Source organism: Urocitellus parryii, chromosome 2 (genome assembly GCF_045843805.1).
Source record: "Urocitellus parryii isolate mUroPar1 chromosome 2, mUroPar1.hap1, whole genome shotgun sequence".
Classification (NCBI taxonomy): Eukaryota; Metazoa; Chordata; class Mammalia; order Rodentia; family Sciuridae; genus Urocitellus; species Urocitellus parryii.
In genome coordinates, this window is record NC_135532.1 from 8,947,871 (window position 1) to 8,968,746 (window position 20,876).

General features: G+C 38.4%; 1 protein-coding gene across 3 annotated transcripts in view; it reads right to left on the reverse strand.

The window, feature by feature from the left end:
* The window catches only part of Tpp2 (tripeptidyl peptidase 2), a 69,520-nt gene extending 51,831 nt beyond the window's left edge, over positions 1–17,689 (reverse strand). For all 3 annotated transcript variants that reach the window (XM_026399499.2, XM_026399507.2, XM_026399512.2), the window contains exons 1-4: positions 17,439–17,689; positions 10,488–10,616; positions 2,671–2,766; positions 590–694 (exon numbers count right to left, since the gene is read on the reverse strand). In XM_026399499.2, the coding sequence (XP_026255284.1) occupies positions 590–694; positions 2,671–2,766; positions 10,488–10,616; positions 17,439–17,603 (495 nt within the window). In that variant the 5' untranslated portion in view covers positions 17,604–17,689. The remainder of the gene's footprint in view (positions 1–589; positions 695–2,670; positions 2,767–10,487; positions 10,617–17,438) is intronic.
* Positions 17,690–20,876: the final 3,187 nt, after the last annotated feature.

Below are 20,876 nucleotides of genomic sequence, written 5' to 3' on the forward strand. Positions count from 1 at the left end.
ATTATTCTCATATACTTATTATGGGAATATAAATTGCTACAATCACTTTATGACCTACCAAAAGGCATATACAACAATAGCATTATTCTTAATAATAAAAAACAAAGCAAGAAACAATATTAAAAATGGACAAACTGTGGTTCATTCTTGGAAGAAAACATCTGGAGTAATGAAAAAGAACTGCAGCACCCAGAGCCTGGATGCATATCACACCACTGTGCAAAGGATGAGCTCACAGAAGACCACATGCTGCCAGCTTCTACCTCACCAAACTACCCTGTGGTACCACCAGTCAGGGAACAGCTGGCTCTGGGAAGAGGGGTGGATTTCCTGGTGCAGCTTATAGGAGAGAATCCAAAAGACACACTAAGCACTTACTTTCTTTTACCTACATATATTATGTGTTAAGTTTTGAAACACTGATACATATGTAAATTGACTTCAGCTTCAACAATTATGGAAAAATATAAAACTGACCCGAGGAGAACATTATGAAAAAGGAAAATCTGCAAGAGCATTCTACTTATTCCCCAAGCACCCGGTTATATGGTTGTGTGGCAACATCTAGATACAAGTGACTAGCACCAACTTGGGAAGAGCCGTTGTTGGCAACATCAAATTCTTCCTGTTTTCTACAGGCTTCTGCAAGGGCCACTCTGTGAACAGGATCCCAGATTTTTTCCTTCCGTTCCTTCTGCAATGACAAAAAAGTGACCTTACGATTCAACTGACAAATACTCAGTTAAACCTCAATGATAGTTTATATACATGGACTTTGATGTCAGCAGGTGTGATGCTCGACCATTCTCATGTGAGGGTTTAAAAAAAATCACTTCTAAGGAAGTTGATGAAGTAACAGATCAATTATTAATAAATGGTTAGTTAATTCATTGCAATCAGAATTTAAGAGAACAAGTTTACCAAGACATGTATTTTTAATATTCATATTCTCCAATTTAAATCCTCACCTTCTCTAACAATACCTAATACCATGTTCATAACCTGAATTTTCATCTAAAAGAGCAAAACATGGTATCCTGGGCCCACACAAAATTGGGGAATGCAGTGAAGCAAGAGCAAGCAGAGGACCAGAGGAAGACTGTAACTGTGTTTCAGACATGTGTTCCTCCTCAATTTCCTTCCTCTCTAGGTTTTTTTCATCTGCTTTGACAGGATATAGTTCTATGTTATTGAAACTGGCCTTAAATTTCCAGTTTCTTTAACCCACAGTGTCTCCTGACAGAAGTCTGCTAGTTTATGAAACCTTTCCAGAAAAATAGGCAATTCAGCTAAGCTAAAGGAAAGGTCCACTTCAACTTAACCTCTCCATTTGTATGACAATTTGTACCTATACAACACAATTAATTTTAATACACTGCACACAACTGCCATAGTGTCTGTGTACTTCAGCCTGAAACTTTAAAATAGTACTCAGAGTTACATGTAGGAGAGTAACTTCTGGTTCATGGACCCCAGGGGAAGCAAACAACACTGTGATCAGATCATGGGGCCACAAATCTTATCCATCAAGATCAGTTTCAAGAACTCTATCTTTAAAAAATATATATATATTTATTTTTTAGTTGTACACAATACCTTTATTTTGTTTGTTTATTTTTATGTGGTGCTGAGGATCGAACCCAGGGCCTCGAACATGCTAGGCAAGCATTCTACCGCTGAGCCACAATCCCAGCCCAAGAACTCTTTATCTTTTTTACCATTGAAACACTGGATGTGTATCAGTACTAGTGTCACAGCAGACTTTTAAAGTGGTACTGACCAATTCAGTATCCATTAGCCACATGTTGCTATTTAAACTTAAAACATTACATAAAATTACAGTTCCAATTCCATAGTCCCACTAGCCACATTCAAATTCTCAGTAGGCTTGGTGGCTAGTGGCTCCCCTAATGGACACGGCAGATAACCAACACTTCAAACACTCTCATCATTACAGAAAGTTCTATGGAATAGCACTATTTTAAAGCAGGCTCCTTACCACTCTTACTTATGACTCTTCTACCTCTAATGACCGAGTTGTGTTTTTTACATTGGTATTTCAGTAGTGTTAGGTCGACTGATTCTTTTCTTAATACTGAATACTAATAAACTAGGAACAAAAAGGTCAGCCAAAGGCTGGGGTTGTATGTGGTACCTCTACCACATGCAAGGCACTGGGTTACATCCTTAGCACCACATAAAAATAAATAAATAAAATAAAAAATAAATGTATGTGAAAAAGAAAAAAGAAGTTCAGTCAAACAGCAAGGGAAAAATGAGCAAATTATAAAAACTACAGGAACAAGAATAAATAAGGAGGCCTGAACTTTAAATGAGTTGTCTTTAACCTTTATCAAGTAAAAATCCTTTCAAAAATTCAATGAAAGCTCTATGCCATCTCCCAGAAAAACACAAATAAAGTATGAGTGTAATTTCAGTGTGTACAGATTCCCCAACCTTATCCACGCATTCAGGATAAAAAACCATGTCTTTAAATGGATAACATTCCAATGAACAGAATTGATTTTAAACAGTCATTTTTTAAAAAGCTTCCAAACACCCAAAATAATTAAGAGTTAAGGCGATTTTATGACAATTTTATTTTCCCCCAAGAGGAATAAAATCTGAAAAAGGAAATATTGGAGTCACTGATACTAAGTTGTACATTACCTGTATCCTTTCCTTGAGAGCCTTTGGATAGAAGTCATAGCCATTTTTAATGCCAATATGATATTTGCCTGAAGGATTTGTCCAGCTTGCAGGAATCTATAGAAAAAAGAAAATTGTTCCTTCAGTCAATGCCTCCCAATGCCAATGATTCACCACTGGGGAGAGTATTTTACATCAACTCCAATAGCTCATGTTGAATTAGCAGGCCCATGTATTCAAGGACTACTTTCAATATTCTAAGTAGTCACTTAATATCTCTGACTTTTTTTTCATCTGTAAATAAGATGATTCAACTACACTTCCAAAGTGCTTCCAAAATATACTGTCTCATTAAACCACAAAAATTATTATTAGTTCTTTTTCCTTTTCTTTCTTTTTTTTTTTTTTTGTGTGCAGATACTGTAGATTGAACTTAGGGCTTCAGACATGTGGGCAAATGCTCTTCATCTAGTCCTATTTATTTTGAGACAGGGTCTCACTAAGTTGCTCAGGGTTGGCCTTAGCAACTGTGATCCTCCTGCCTTCGCCTCCCCAAGTAGCTGAGATTACAGGGATAGGCCATATTTTTTCTTTTTAGTTATAGATAAACAAACAGTATCTTTATTTATTTCTGTGTGGTGTTGAGGATTGAACCCAGTGCCTCACACATGCAAAGCAGGCGCTTTACCACTGAGCTACAGCCTCAGCCCCATGATTAGTTCTTAAACATAGCCAACACTTCATCTCCTCCTTCGATAGGCTAGTGCCCCAGATAATGGAGAGGGGAAGCAATTTAACAACCTTTTCTACACTTAAAATTCCTTTTAAGAAAAAGAACCTCACTCTCCTCTACAACGCCACAGGGATAATGCAAAGATACTGAACAAGAGCTCTTCGAGTCCTTATGAAAAATGCTCTATCAAACCATGTTAATTACATATAAAATCTTTCCAACTATCTCACAGTATTTAAAAATAACACTTGAAGCTTTAATTAATAGAATGATATAAATAGTATGCCCAGTTTCCAAATGGAGCAAGCAAAGCAACAAAGAGAAATTAAATTACCCACCCAAATAACAGAAGTGTCAAAAACTGGAACCTAGTTCCGTTGTAGAGACCAAAAAATTCAGTACAAAGGACATAGGATTTAAAATCAGATCAATATGGCTGTGAATCTAAACTTTACCAATAACAAGGGGCAACTTTCTTCTGGACAAGGAAGAAAACAATCCCTATTTTAGTATTCTTAAGAATAACAAAGTGCACTAAGCATCAACCCATCTGAAATGTCAACATGTGGGTATGTATTCATGCTCTCTGTAGCACAGGACTCCAACTATCAAGCCCTTGGAATTGGCCGACTCATCAATCCTCACTTGTGCATTTTCTTCACCCAAGTATCTTCTGGGCAGAAAACTTTTGGGTGAACTTTTCCCACAACTAAATACAGGAAAACATCATTAAAGGCCTATGTGTCATTAATGATTTCTCAATCAACTAGTTATCTAGATAATGTAAAGTTCAAATATGCTAGCTATAAACTAGTACTTATTATTCAAAACTTATCAGTTTTCTTTTGATAATAGGGATTCTTAACTTTACTATTCTTGCAACAGCCCATGGAATTACAAAAACAATAATAAAGCGTGACGACAGCATAGTTAATCATAACAGAACCACAAGCAGCCACTACACCACTATAGGGGCGTCATGATCCTCAGCTAATGTCAGCTTCTTTCTAGGAAAAGACTACTAAAAGCTGTGAAATGCTCAAGGAGTAAACAGAAATCGCTAATAAAAACACTGAAAAATAAAAAGGTGTTAAAACATGTTTAATCAGAATTATCTAAAAGATGTAATACAATCAAAATAATCCAATAAAATAATTTATATTTAATTCTCAAATATACCAAAATCTGTAGGATCCATGGAATCAGATCACAACTATATATTTTCCTTAGTGAAGGCAGATTAGATAGTTATAAAAATTACACATGAAAAAAATCAGAGAATAAGGTATAATTATGGTTACGCTATTTAATCATAACTAAGGTAGAGTAAAGCTAACTGTAGCCTATGAGACAATTATGCAATACATTATTTTACACATTTGAGTATTGTATATAATTGAAGTTATTTTTGGTCTCTAAGAATCAAACTTTGCATTTTGACCGTTTTAAGCTGATCTTTAAAATGGTTCAAATTCCACAACCACCACAGTGCAATAAGGCTGATTTTCATGTGACATATATAAAAATCCCATTATTCTCTCAAAGAGAGAGGGCCTAACAAAGAGAACATTTTTCTTAATGAGTCAAGTGTCATTATGAGTGTTGCCATACTATTAGTAAGATCCAACATCCTTTTAGTTTTGTTGTTGTTGTTGTTATTGTTTGTTTGTATTTGCTTTTTGCCTCAAAACTACTTCAACCTCATGGCACATGCCAGTGTACATACACCAGTTCCTTGGCTGCTACTGCATTTAAACACTGTACTATTTCTGGCCACATCATTTAGTACACCTGGATTTATCTTTAAATTTTTAAAAAATATGTAAGTCTAAATCTTAATGATTTAAAAAATAACTTCGACTTAAATGTAGTAAAATAAAAAGAAAAGAAAAACAAAACAAAACATTGCTCCTTTCCAAAATTAGAATGGGAGGGGGCAACCACCCAAAACCGAAAAAGAGAACAGAAAACGAGGATTCAGAAGGTCAACAACACATTTTGAAGTTTGCACAGTAAAAAGGAGGAACTGAAACTCAGTGGGGGAAATCATGGAATATCTGATTTTGGAACACTGGCTCTATGGAAAAAAGGAAATTGGACTTCTATTTCAAACTAAGCATAAAATCAATTCCAGTTGAATTCCAGAACAAATGAGAGAAAAACTGAAACTTTTTAGAAATATAAAAGAATATCTTCATGATCATGGTGTCAAGAACTCAGAGAGATTAATAAAACCTTAATCAGCTAGGTGCAGTGGTGTACACCTGTAATCCCAGCTACTCAGAAGACTAAGGCAGGAGGATGGCAAATTTGAGGCCAGTCTCAGTAACTTAGCAAGACCTGTGTCAAAGTAAGTGCCAGGACTGTAACTCAGTGGTAGAGCACCTGCCTAGTTAGCATCATGAGGCGGCCCTAGGTTCAATCCTTAGCATCTCAAACATATACACACCCTAATCAAAAGGTCAAAGATATTCAATTACATTTAAAAACTTCTAGGCATCAAGATTCATTTTGTGGAAACTAAAAAACATGTACAGAACGGGAGAAGACCCCTGCAACACAGGCGAGTGAAGGGCAGGTGAGCCCACAAAGTCAGTAAGAAAGCAACAGACGACTCAGCAAAATAAACAAAGAAGCAAAGGACCCTTAATAAGTACTCCACAGAGAAAAAAATCAAAATTCCAAACACATGAAAAGGCACTCAATTTCATTAGTAAACAGAGAAGTGCAAATTAAGACCACAATATGATATACCTAGATTCCCAACACATTTTCAAAAATTAAAGTCTGATTATACCAAGTTTTAGAAAGGCAGTAGAAATACTTGGAAGAACTGTTTGGCATGACCCATTAGAGCTGGATTTCCATGAGTCAGCAATTTCACTTCTAGGCATGCACCAGAGATGGGTACAAGAATTGCTAATGAGGGCTGGGGCTGTAGCTAGTGGCAGAGTGCTTGCCTAGCACATGTGAGGTACTGGGTCCTTAGCACTGCATAAAAATAAACAGATAAAATAAAGGCATTCTGTTCATCTATAACAACAACAACATGTTAAGGACAGTCCCAAACTGTGAATAACAACCATTCACCACAGCAGAATGGCTAGAATGTGCTATATATAAACCATGGCATACTACACAGCTTGGCTACTAAACAAATTACTGTGACATGCAACAACATAGAGAAATCTCATGAATCTTAAAGAATATCAAATTTTGCAAAACACCACCAAGGGAAGAAGATGTAAAATATTACAGAAATGAGGATATTCATGTGAAGCTCAAAAACAGATAAACTAAACAATATATGTATTCACACACCCATAGTAAAATTACAAAGGAAAGCAAAGAAGTAATTATCACAAAAACTGAAATGGTTGTGATATGGGAGAAGGCAGGAATTTTATGAGATATGGCAGTATTCGTTGTCTTGACCTGTATGCTGGATATAACATGTTTGCTTTAATCACTCATAAAACCATACTTATGCATTTCACACACTTTATGGATGCACATTTTACAATAAAGGCTTAAGATTCTATTCACTTTTTGCTTCTACCAGCTCTAAGTAATAGACCACTAGCTTCTCACTAGTAAAAAGGATATCGTTTTTAGAGAAAGAGACTACTGAAATGTTCAAAGCACTAAGTGGTCATTCATCTTAAACTGGGAGAGGACTAAAAGACTGTCAGCAGTTTATGGGCTATTTGGAAGAGAAATAGAATACAGACATTTATTTTAAAACATGACTAAGTCAAAAAAACTCGAAGGTCATACTGTAGTGTTGCTTTCTGAAAATTGTATACTAAAGAACTGGAGAGAGCTAACTAGCCAGAGTACCAGTGCCTAATAACTGCTTTCTTTGCTGACTACTGCAAAACATCTAACACCTGTGTGTGGGTACATTTTCTGTGTGAAAGGAGAATGAAGCTGGAACCAGGAAGACAGGCTTAACGTTTGTGTAAAGAGCAATTTGGTCTCCCACTGCCTCACTCTACATCCTGTCCAAACTTCACCAATCAATAAACTCTTCCTATGTGAGCCAGAAAGAAGTTGGGACATACAAAGCAAAGGAGAGAGAAGAAACACTGGAAATAGTCTACATGTGGTACACTCAGGCCATTATGCATGGCAGAGATTTACCAAATACTAAAGCCAATCCCCAAAAACCAAAGGCCAAATGTTCTCTCTGATATGTATACGCTAATCCACAACAAAGGAAGGTGGAGAGAGGAAGAATAGAAAGAAGTCCATTGGATTAGACAAAAGGAAACAAGGAAGGGGGGGGGGAATAGGAAGGACAGTAGAATTAACTGGACATAATTTTTCTAGCCTTGTATATTTGAATACACAAGCAGGGTAAATCTGCATCATGTACAACCACAAGAATAGGATCCTAACTAGAATAAATTATACTCCATGTTTGTATAACATGCCAATGTATGTATGTTTGTATAACATACATTCTATCGATGTGTAAAACTAAAAAGAATAAAAAACAAAACAAAAAACAAAAAAGCTTATTTGTCCCTCTTCCTACTCAACTTCAGGCTAAACAGGCTAAGGTTCTCTTTCAGGTAACTAGTATGGGGGGTACACTAATATTTTGAGGTCCTCAAAAACAGCATCAATGAAACTCACCACCAAAAGACTCTATACAAGCAAGAGAGCTTCCACACCTTGTGATGCCCTCCTAAAGAAGAGAGTCAGGAATGAATAGACACCCAAGGGAAATATCCAAAGTAGAAAGCAAAGAACAAAGGAGAAAAGGAAGGTGAGGTGGTGCAGAAGGAGGAAGAGATGGCAGAGGTGAACAAGAAAGAAAGGAAAGGAGGAGGGGTTAGAAGCAGAGGAGGAAGCTAAGAAAAGAAAATGGGAAAAAGAGGAAGGTAAGTAGAAAGAGGAAGAAAAGATATCAAAATAATAAAAAATAAACCAGCAAAAAGAAGATCAGTAGGGAAGAGAGGAGATATAGGGGAAGGGAGGCAGGAGAGAAGGGGAGGAATGGGGATTGAAATCAAATTCCATGAATGTATGATTTTTTTCAAAATGGACCCAGCTACTATGTATAACTATAATACTAATACTCTAGATTTTTTTTTATAGGAGGAGGAGGAGGAGGAGGAAAGAAACAAGTTGAAAAAAATTATATTGTCAAAGATAAAAAGTTGCAAACATGATACAAAAACATGCCTAACATGCCTGAAAGAATATGAAGGGACTTCAGAGTTAGAAGATAATGTTGAGAAAATTTTTGGAACTCTCTCACAAAGAGAAAAAGAGAAGAAAAAAGCAATAGGGGCTGGGGATGTGGCTCAAGCGGTAGCGCACTCGCCTGGCATGCGTACGGCCCGGGTTTGATCCTCAGCACCACATACAAACAAAGATGCTGTGTCCGCCGATAACTAAAAAATAAATATTAAATCAATCTCTCTCTCTCTCTCTCTGAAAAAAAAAAAAAAAGCAATAAAGAGAGAACAACACAAAATTAGAGGACCCATTCTAGTGGTCTAATGTCCATATCCTAGGTCCTACTTAATAGGAATTTCAGAAATAAGAATGCAATAATGCATTAATTGCTTGGAAATAAAAGGCCTGAGAGTTAAGTCTTTTTCCTCTGCATGTTAATTTTACAGATAAAGTCTCAAATTAGAAAAAAATATTAAAAAATATAAAAGTATTTGCATGTTATCTAAAACACTGAAAAGAATATACTGTATTGAAAATTAAGCCTGGTGGGAGATGGAACTTATTAGAAACCTTGTAGACAGATGTCTTTTTTTTTCCCTAGGTACTGGGATTGAACTGGGGGGGTGGGGACAGGGGTGGGGTGGGGACGGATTTGACCACTGAGCCACATCCCCAGCCCTATTTTGTATTTTATTTAGAGACAAGGTCTCACTGAGTTGCTTAGCACCTCACTTTTGCGGAAGCTGGCTGTGAACTTGTGATCCTCCTGCCTCAACCTCTTGAGCAGTTAGGATTACAGGTGTGTACACCACCACGCCCAGTGATATTTGTCTTTTTATACTATGCAGACACTGAACACAGTTAAAATTTTAAACCACATTATACTGATGGGCTGAGAATACATAGCAGTAGAGCTAAAGAAAATATGTCATCAAGTTGAGGGAAAAAACAAAACTTCAGGCATCAATCTTAATTGTATTAATCTTATTTAATATGGTTTTATAAGTACAAACAACTCTAGCTTTGAGTGCTAGTAACTCAGTTCAGGTGGCTTATTTAAAGCATGTGTTACTATATTTATTTAAGATTCTAAATCTGTAAGTCTTATTAATATTTCAGAGTAACATATTTCACTCCAAACTAATTCTACTTCTTGGTTTGAAAACCAGAATACTGAATCACAGTCAAATTCTTGTCATCCTCCTTACTCATTAGCTGATATACCTCGTATTACAGGTATTTGCCACTGTGCACAGTACTTTTTCTACCTTTCTATTCAAAATTTAAAACAGAATTTGTCAACCTATTGAAAAAAAAAATCCCAACAACAAAACAATGGCTTCTTCCAAAATTGTCCTAAAGATCCCCACTTCCTGGCAGCATGTTCCTATGAAATCCCCTCCCCTAAGACGTGCTATGGATTTATAACACATTTTTGGTTAAATTATGGTTATATCCAATAAACAGAATGAAGTGAAGTGATGACCTATCACTTCTAAGATGACTTTACAAAGAACATGGCTTTCATCTTGGGCACTCTCTGGTTCATTCACCCTGAGGGAATCCAGTTACCATGCTGTCAAGCAGCACTATGGAAAGAACCAAGGACAGCCTGTGTAACTCTGGCTAGGCCTGGCTAAGCCTGCCCCTCTACTGACTACAACAGTAGTCTGGGCCAACAGTTTGCAATCTTGAGATCCTCACTGGAGACACCCAGGTAAGTCAAACCCAGATTCCGGACTCACAGAAAATGATGTCATCAACTGTCTATCATTTCAAACTATGAGATTTTGGGAGTAATTTGTTATGCAGCAACTCCCTGACCACCAAATGTAATCTAAAAACATTACACACTTTGAGGCAACAGTACAAAAACAAAAGTTTAAATAACATTCAATAAGATAAAAGCGCTGACCTTAAGTACTCTTCCTGAAAGACCAATAATTTCACCATCTTTTGGCTCTACTTCTGTAGCAGTGTTCACATCACCACTTCCTGTTGTATCAATGATATCAATGATTTTTGGTTTTCCGTCCGTAGTAACCTGAAAATCAAGACAATTATAATATGAATTAGATATTAGGTTTTCATCCTTAAAGAAGCACAAATGTGTGTGAATGTGCAAAACTTCTTACAAATATCTGCATTCATTTTATGTATGTATGTACATGCGTGTGCATGAGCGTGTGTTGTATGTCTGGGAATAGACCCTGGGCCTAAAGCACACTAGCAAAGCGCTCTACCATTGTGTTGCATCCCCAAGAGAACTGTATTGTTTTAAGTCAAAAGCCTAACGAATATTAACCAGCAAATCTTATCATGAAAACACAGAATCGATCAAGTGGTTTCATATATTCATAAACATTTACAAAATATTTAGGTGTACAAAAATTCCTTACCTGACAGATCACTTACTAAAGAAATCATCAATAAATAAAAAAGAAAAATATGGAAAGTTATGCAGGGAAGGGAGACAGGTGGTGTGGGCTTTTAATTTTACCTCAGCTGATCAAGGAAGGCTCAGCTGATCAGGTAACATTTGAGAAAGAATTTGATGGAGGAGAACTTTAGGGTGGATATGTGCAAAACCTTAGGGAACAAACGTTCAGGACTATTTCATTACCATCATAGGAGCACTGCAATCTAACAATTGCCAAGCCCCCACATCTGTTTTTCTCTAGGCTTTGCCATTTCAGGAATCATCACACATCCAGCTGCTCACGCCAGAAACTCAGAAGTCCTTCACCCGATTCTCTAGTTTATGCTTCACCTGAGGCTATCAGGATTCTGGTTAATTCTTCCTCTAATACAGAATTCAAATTCCTCTTCTATGATTCTCACTACCATTGTTCTGATCCTCCAAACCATTAGCAGCTCTTGTCTTTCTAATGTAGTTTACTCCTTAGAGGTCCCTCAGATTCCACTGTTGGCCCCAAGGAAAGCAATATTAAAAAAGCTTATGAGGTCTCTCCTTTAAATCCTTCAGTGCACCCACAAAGCACTCAATAGGAGAAGCCCTGCTCCACCTGACTTCTGCCATTCCCAGTCACTGCCATCTCTAACCATGCTCACCTCCTTTCAATTAGAATGTACCAAACTTTTTCCTTTCTGTACACAAGGGTCAGTATTTTGTACAAAAGTCTGCCTGGAATTCTTTCTTCATTGTCTCACAGTATGCTATCTTATATTTCAGTTTTCTAGTAAAGTGTCACCCCTTCAGAAAGGATTCCCCAGTGACCTCTTTTAAATGGTTGCCTTCCCAAACTCGATTATTCTTTCATACTGTACCCTGTTTCCATCACAGAACATAATTCAATTTGTAAATACACAGATGATTCCTTATCAATTTCTTCTATCAGAATATATGCTGCCCATAACAGCAAGGATTATGTCTGTTTTACTTACCAACATATATCCAACACATAACAGTGCTTGCTGGGTACTCAAGAAATATTTATTTCATTACTGAAAGACCCAACAACAATTACTCAGTATTAAATGTTAATTTGGGGAAGGTATGGTTTCTTGCCAGCTACAAATCATCATTTGAGCCATAATATAATTGCTACAGAAAATAGTACAATATTTTCATACTGTTTTCATGGGGAAAATCACTACCAGGCTCTTTCTGGGCTAGTTTTACAAAGTGTATTTGTTGCATTCAGGATATATGTACTAAGTTACCAGCAGGATTCAGGCAGAGAAATACAAAGCCTGGAAAAAGTGGACCACTACCCTCAAGAAAGAGGAAGGTAACAAATGTCAACAGTATAACAGAGTATAAAGGCTTCAGACTTGCTTTCCACTTGAAGAATTCATACTCTTAAGACAAGCTTCATGTCCACTTTTGAATCTTTCTGACCAATGCATCCCTCCCCAACACTACATATTTCCATACCCCAAGGAAGGAGAGGGAAACTTACTAATTGGAGGAAACAACACACTTTTTTCTTTACCATGCTGGCTGGTGGACCGCAAATCTTATTTCCATCATGTTGCCATAAAACTGAGAGCCTGGAACCTTGAAGAAGCCTAAAAGGCCTCCAGGGTACAACTGTTATTTTTATAAATGGTAATTCTTTAGCAGGATGTTATTTCTTTTAGCTGTCTGTACTACTAACAAAAATTCTGATAATCAGAAGCCTCAATTTCATAACCAGAAAAAAAAAAGATCACTGTGGAAATCATACCAAGCTCTAACAAAATTATACCAAAATTTAAATCTCTTATTGATTTTGAAAGAATGAAATAAGTATCTTAAATAACAAAGTAACAAAGAAAATCTACCAAATTAAAAATGAAAATACTACCACATAATTAAAACTAAATAGATCATGTATTAACAACAACAACAACAACAACAACAAAACCAATTTATACAAAGATGTATTCCAAATAAATACATAATTTGGAAAATACCCCATAACCTATCTTCACCTTCATTCAAGGAGGAAACATCATTGACCTGAAGTCAAGAATAACAAAAGATTACTAATAAGTCAGACAGAGATCCTTCTAATTAGAAACCTAATTACCAGTATAAAGCACAGGAAAAAGCTTAATGAGATATGATGGCTTATTTACCATCTACTATTTCCACAAGCTTTCCTTATAAAGATCTTTCTTTCACTCTCATACACATTATATACACAAATTCTCATAAAAATTTCTCATATATCCAATTTTTCTTACTTTAACATTATTGGCGACCATGCCATTGAAGACTGAACAACAACAACAAAAAAAGAACAACAGAATTCAGGGTTAGAAAGAAGATATTTTTAAAAACCAAACTAGGTAGAATTTTGCAAAAGAGCTTTGGGAGAAGAAGGAAACTGAACTGCTAGAACTAGAACTACATCCTTTATCTTTGAGGAGGGAGAGGTGTCACATGGGAAAGCACTGAAAGCCTGCACAGAGTAATTATGGGTACAGCCAAGATAATAAGCCCTGTGTCCTGGGGTGGGAGACAGAGATGCTTACTGAGATACACTGGCTAGACAACAGAAGCTGCCCACAGGTTTTCCCAAAATGTCAAGGATCTAAATTACTTTATGTATCCACTGTTACCATCTTGGTAGAGGACTGATGAGAGTTGGAAGCCATTCGCTAAACACTTGCAGAGCAGACTAGAAGAAAAAGGGGGAAGTTTGCAAACTAAACCAGACGAACAAAGTCAATATGTTTGAAATTTCAGGGGAGGTATTGAAATGTTCTTTTAAGCAAGAGAAGATTTCATACGCAAAGATTATTTAGTGAATTTTATTTTGAGAACAAAATGAATAAGACAGTCTTTGCTTATAGAATGTTTACTATCAGTTGAGTCAAGAGGTAAATATATAAAAGTATACAAAAATAAAACCCAACTTGAGGAATGATGAAAAGCTAACTGGAAAAAAAGTAATAAAATTAATAACCGCCAGGTGCACTGGTGCACGCCTGTAATCCAAGCAGCTAGAGAGGCTGAGGAAAGAGGATCATGAGTTCAAAGAAAGCCTCCGCAAAGCAAGGTGCTAAGCAACTCAGTGAGACCTTGTCTCTAAATAAAATACAAAATAGGGCTGGGGATGTGACTCAGGTGAGTTCAATCCCCAGTACCAGAAAAAAAAAAAAAAAAAAGGAACCAATGACCTATATATGTGGTTATTTACTTATTATACTCTATTATATTTGAGTGAGCATAAAATAGATTTTTATAGAACTACTTGTATTTTCCTTCCCCAAATTCTTCCCCCCAACTCAAGAAGACATTGGACTTTCTTATTATACAAAGATATTCCTTTTTTTCCATTCATCAAAAATATTTAGCATTATAAGCAGATTTTATACAAAATAAATTTTGATATATGCTTTCAAAGAATCTTAACTAGTAAACATATATGCGAGCAGAAACAGTAAATTACTTTTAAGTCCTATTGGTGGTATGAACAGATTGTTATGAGAGCAAAGAAGGCAAAAAATGGAACTCTGTTAGCAGGGTTTGGGGCTTATTCATATTTGAAGCCATAGGCCCTAACATAAAAGCTAGTTCATATATGGTGGGGAGGCTGAACTAAATCAGCGAGTTTCCCAAAAGTAATGGGATCCAGACCTCGTTGAGTCTTAAAAGGATTAAGCGGGAGTTTACAGTGATTGTAGAAGGCCTCCTGGCAGAATACACTTCATGCAAAGGCATGTGCTGGGAAAACACCTGCAACATCTGGATGTAGAGACAATGGAGTGCTCAAGAAGGAAACAAGGGGAACAGTGGGGGCTGGAGGGGCTATGAACAGAAGAAATGGTGGGGACTGAGACTACACAGGAGGCTGCTAGAGGTGGACCATACAGGGTCTTATGTACAAAGTTCAAATCCTTGGAATTTTATTCAAAAGCAATTAGAATTCCAGATTTTTTTAAAATAAAGTTTGCTTTTTAACAAAAACAGCTTATCTATGTGAAGAATGGATCAAAGAGAGCTAAACTGGTGGCTGCCTCATGTGTATTTTCTAGTCCTGCCTATGAAATCTGCCTGTTTACCTTTATTGCCTGTTCCTCTCCCCATCTCTGTTAATAGCCAGAGTCTACAAAATGTTTAACCCAACCTTCGGCATCTGGCAAGTGCTTAAATATTTGCTGAGGAAATATTTAACCATTTACTTATCACTCCTTTCATGCTGTTCATGCTCCACTTTTAACACTGCTGGATAGCTATCATAAAAGAGAACTTGGTCCAAGGAAGTCACACAGCAATGCCAATTCATGTGTTACTCCATATTTTCAACTGTGCCTCTATCCATTACTCAGACCCCATTTGGTTCTCCAAATAGCCAATTTGGCTTTCTCTTCCTTCCTTTATTTCTATCCACCTTCTCACCTTAATGATGAATACATATATCTACAAAATAAATTTGTCAAAGGTAAAAGGAAAAAGTCTTTTAAAACTCCACTCATGTTTGCCAGCCATCTTACTGAATCTCTTTTAAGTGGCCCTATTTAAGTCAATACCTCATACTTAAAGTTGTTAGAAGAGTTATGTTTTCATTTGATTTCGATATTATTTGAATATTTGTTATTATATGCAATAATATATATTTGACCTTCAAATAGTTGGTGAGTAAAGACTCAGCATAAACTCCTTCTGCTAAATATATTTACTTAAAAAAGTTAGCATTGATTTCATGCTTCTCTTGAGAGCTTTAAAAAGTCACATGTAATTAATCTTTTCAATTTTCATAGCAACAGTATGGGCTGAACACTATTTTTACTTTACAGAGTATAACTAATTTAATAAGCAGATCTGGAAATTCTACAAAGAAATATCCACAGCAATACTGCTCCAAACTTTTCTCATCCTCTTATGCTGACAAAAAAAAAAAAAAAAAAGTGAACCACTTAACCCAGCTGTTTTCCTCCCACATATCCCTACAAAAAGTAAATATCACAACAGAATGGGAAGCACTACTACTCTGTAACAAAGCCTCAATGAACCGAGAGTTTTCCTGTTTTAAGTCTTAGGAATTATTAACATAATAACTACTACACAAATACAGTTGCCTGGAGGAAAGGCATCACCTCTTCCTCTTCTAATTTATAGAAGCTGCCACATTAAGGTGTGTTACAATTCAGAGCAGCAATGCAGAATTAACACCAGGAAGCAAGATTTCCAGAGAGTGGCCAGACTGCTACCCACACCCACCTTGCTCCAAGTTATTGAATTCCAAAATGCTACCTCAATTATCAGAAATAAAAGATCTGAAAGGGGAGGAACATGGAGGGAAGGGGGAGAGAAAAAGAATTATTAAACATCACTGTTTAGTGTAGAAAGAGGGCTAAGATTTACAGATGAAGAATAAGGAAGTGATCAGCATACAGTAGGGTTAATTAGGGAAGACTTTGACTTGAATAATGATTATATGCTGTTTATTAGTAGATTTCAGTAAAAGGCTAAATTTACAAAAGCCAAAGTTTCAAGACAGATGGTTTTTAGAACTGAGACATCTTTTAAAATTACCTTTCAGTATCTTTATATGATCTATAAAGTATATGATCTATAGTATCTTTCTATGATCTAAAGATATTTGACTAAGGTAAAGCTAAATAATTTTAAAACAGTAATCAAGTATGTTCTCGTATGTTTTGAGGTTTTTAAAAATAGAAGTGCCTCGAAAGTGCACCCAAACCAAACGAAATTGGCTTCTCTTTATGTAAAAGGAAGACCAAGCCACAAGAATAGATGACCCTAAACAAACACATTGCAGACAGCTTAAAAACTGAATAAGCATAACTATTAGAGGAAATGATTCCGGAAGTGGACTCGGTTATCTTCTGGAAACCCAGTTTTGGCGTTTAAAGATATTCTTCCTAAAACCAAATCTTCCAAACCACACCATAAAAATGAAGTTCTGATAGCCCTATCTTTTCCCCACCCCTGGCCCCCAATAATAAAAACCGTACAATTCTTGTTTAACAGTATCAGCTGCCGGGTGTCCAAGACAAGAGGGTCCGCAGAGACCGCGACGAGAAGGGAAGGAACCCGGAGGTGGCCGGCCTGGCGGTGCCCAAGCAAAAAGGGGCTTTCCCGGGCCACGACGTGGACCCGGGCTCCCAGGACCAACCGCGCCAGGCAGCCTGCTTTTGTCTGGGCCGGGAACTCGGCCCACCCCGGGCCCTCGCCCACCCCGCGCCCGCGGTGCCTGGGCGCCGCCGGTCCCCTGCGCGGACACCGGTGCCCCCGCGCCCGGCTCTGCCCTCTGCCTCCTCCCGGCGCCCAGCTCCCGGCGCTGCCCACCCCGGCCCGGGCTCGGCCGTAGAGCAGGGCTCCGGCCTGGGAGGCTGTGTCCCGCCCGCGTCTCTCGCCCTCGCACCGGGCCCCCGGGGACTGCCTCACCTGCATGCCCGGGGCCCCGGGGTCGACCCCAGTGTCCAGGACGGCGATGAGCACCCCCCGCCCGTCATACTCCGGGTAGCGGCACAGGAAGGAGGTGGCCCCGGTCTCTTTCTTCGGCAGGAGACCGTGAAACGGGAAGGGCTCCTCGGTCGCGGCGGTGGCCATGGACGCAGGCTGGAGGACAGACGAGGAAGAGGCAAACTGCCAGGCTGCGCGCGGACGAGCAACGCGAGGACACCCGGGCGGCCGCGGGGCAGCGGCGGGGGCGAGGAGCGGGGCCTTTCCACCGCCAGCCAATCCCGGCCCGCCAGAGCGGGGCGGCCAATCAGGCGCTGCTACGTAAGCTAACGGCGCCGCGCTCCGGAGCCGGGCAGGAGTGTTGCCCGGGCTGCAGCGGAGGGGGCGGAGTCTGGGCGCACTGCTGGAGGGTTCGGTTCTCGAACTCGCCTTTGTGGAGTCCCGCCGCTGGCACGTTTAGGAGCGCCGCCCTTTAAGCAGAAGGTTCTGGATCGAAACGCTCCGCAAGAAGGCGGGAGAGGCAGGGCCGCGTGGCAGGAGGAGCGGGAACCCGGCTACGCGGCCGACGGTGGTTTCCGAACTTGAGGTTGTGGAGAAAACTTTCCGTGCGGTCACTGCAGGGCCCCCGCCTAGTGCCACCCGAGCAGCCGGGGCCCGCGATACCGGCCAAGTCCCAAACACGCGTTTTTTGAAAGAGAGGTGTTAGATTTAGTGGTCAAGGTTTTGTCTTCCCAGTCTTGTGCCGCTTTCGTGGGGCGTTGGGGTGGGACGAATAGGGTGGGGATAGGCAGTAGTTTCAGTCAACAGGAAGTGGGCTGCTGGCCGCTCTTGGGCTGTGTGGCCTGAACCCGGAGACTGACAGGGGCCCCTCCTATCCTCCTTGCTTACAGTTGGCATCCGGGACGTCTGAAAACGTTTTGTTTTTTGGTTTTTCAAATTGAAGTTCTTAATTGCTCCTTCAGGTTCTTCTCTTAATTATCGCGCCATAATTTACAGTTTTTCAGATTCAGACTCACTGTAGTGGTAATCATTTACTGCTGCAGTAGTAGTCCTTTAATGATCTGTGTGTTTGTGTTCATTTCAGGGTAATCGAAGCTTTCCGTGTGCCAAAAAGCCGATTGGCAACTGAGACTTATCTTCTCAGATAGGACACCACCCCCCCCCTCCCAACTGAACCCAGGGGTGCACTGAGCTACTTCCCAGCCCTTCCCTCCCTTTTGAGACAGGGTCTTATTTAGTTGCCCAGGCTGCCCTTGAAATTGTGATCCTGCTACCTTAGCCTCCCCAGTCGCTGGCATTATAGACCTGTGTCACCTGCCTGGCTCAGAGCAGTGTTTTTATTTAGTGAAATCTCGAATGACAAAGGAAAGAAGTTGGGCTGAAATAGAGTTAAAATTATTAAAATTAATTTCGTATTGTTCCAGTAGTTTTGCATTGTGGTATGATTACATATGTGGTGCTTTTTGCATTACATAACGGACTAGTTGTAAGTCTGGTAAACTACCATAATTTCAAAATAGTGAAGTGAGCATAAATGAGATATCTGTAACAACCACACAGATGAACTGATTTTTCCTGGTGACTGAGTGACAGTTACTGCTACTATTGTTATGGTTATTGTCTACACTCATAATTAAAGGAAACAATTATGAGTTTGGTGAAAATGAAGGGTTTTTTTTCCCTACGCAGGTTTTTTTTAGTTGTAGATGGACACAATACCTTGGTTTTATTTATTTATTTTGGGTGCTGAGGATGGAGCCCAGTGCCTCGCAAGTGCTAGGCAAGTCCTCTACCACTGAACTACAACCCAAGCCCCAGCCCCCTTACACAAGTTTTGAGCCCTTCAGATTCTGTGCATGGACTCTAGGATAAGAATGCCTGGTAAAGAGAATTCCTTCGTATGCCAGTTTCGGAAGCCCAGAATTCAGGAGACTTTCCATGAATTCTCAAAAATTATTCTAATGGCTGTGCAGTGGTTTTGGCCATTCCTTGAACTTCATTCATTCCAAAGAGAGATGCATATTCTCTCTGATTGAGAGGAAAAGAAGAAAAGTTAATGTTCTTCTTATTTCCAATTGTGTTTACATTACCTGTAGAAAATAGATTACTTGAGCAGGATGGAAAAAAAGAATGAAAAACTCTAGAAAGACATTCAACCTATAACATCAGTGAAATGACTCATGATTTGAAATGAACTGAAGTTTAGTCCCTTCATTTTACAGATGAGGAAACAAAGCTGAACAGTTGAACTGACTACCATGAGTTACAAAACCAGTTATTTGAAAAGGTAGTTTCCTGGTCTTATCTCCAGTATTTTCTTCCACGCCATGTTGTACCATCTGAAAGCATGACTCTCCACTCATTGAATGGATAAGGAATGTTCATTATGAAACCTAAGTGGCAGAATTTTTATTATATTCCTGTAATAGTCTTCAAGTTATTATTTTTTATAAGTATCCCATAAAGATGTTTTATAAAAACTATCCGTTGTACAATTGTAAGTTGACATAACTTTGTCATCAAAAGATTAAGAAAGTATAATGGACATAAATACTGGCGTTCTTTAAGGAAACTTTATATCACCCATTTAAGTATAACTGGTTGAGTATAACTCTTTGATGTCAACCATTGTGTTTTTTATAAAATACATTTAAAGTCATACACTTTATAGCACTTTTTCTTCTTGAAAGTTTATTTCCATTCTACACAGAATTTTAATGTGATTTCCATTTATAATGGACATATTGGGCATATTGATCATTTATCATTTCCGGACAAAAATACATCTAATATTTAATTTTTAGAAATTTTCTGAGATCAAAGTTTTAACATTTTTCTTCTGGATTAAATTAGATTTTGATTTCAAAGTTCATCTTCACAACATGAATAAATATTCAGCTTTGATTAAAAGTTACAGATGGTAGAGTATTTGTCTAGTTTGTGTATGCCATGCATTCATTCCCAACACAACAAAAGAAAAAAATGATAGAACAAAACAATATTTTTAAAATGCAGCTTTTGAAAAGATGTATGATGTGAATAAGACATACTTTGATTAATGACAAGTCTGTTGTAGTTACAAGGATAGGGTTTCCATGGCTGTTTCTCTTGTAAAATTGAAACCATCCACAGTTAACCTTTTAGCAACACCAGGATATGGAAGTATTATGTAACTTGCCTCAAAGGTGACATGAACAAGATTCAGAAGCGCAGCCACTCCCGTTCTTATGAGCCACTCATGATAAATGTCATCTTTTGCTATAACCTTTGCCTAAATGGGAGAAAAGGTGGATTTAATGAGACAAATGAAAAGTTTAAGATAACACAGCAAAGCACTATATGCCATTATGCTTTGGTGTTTATTTCCTGGCAGCTGTCCCTCATAGATTCTGGGATAATTTTGAAAAACTCGAGCCTTTT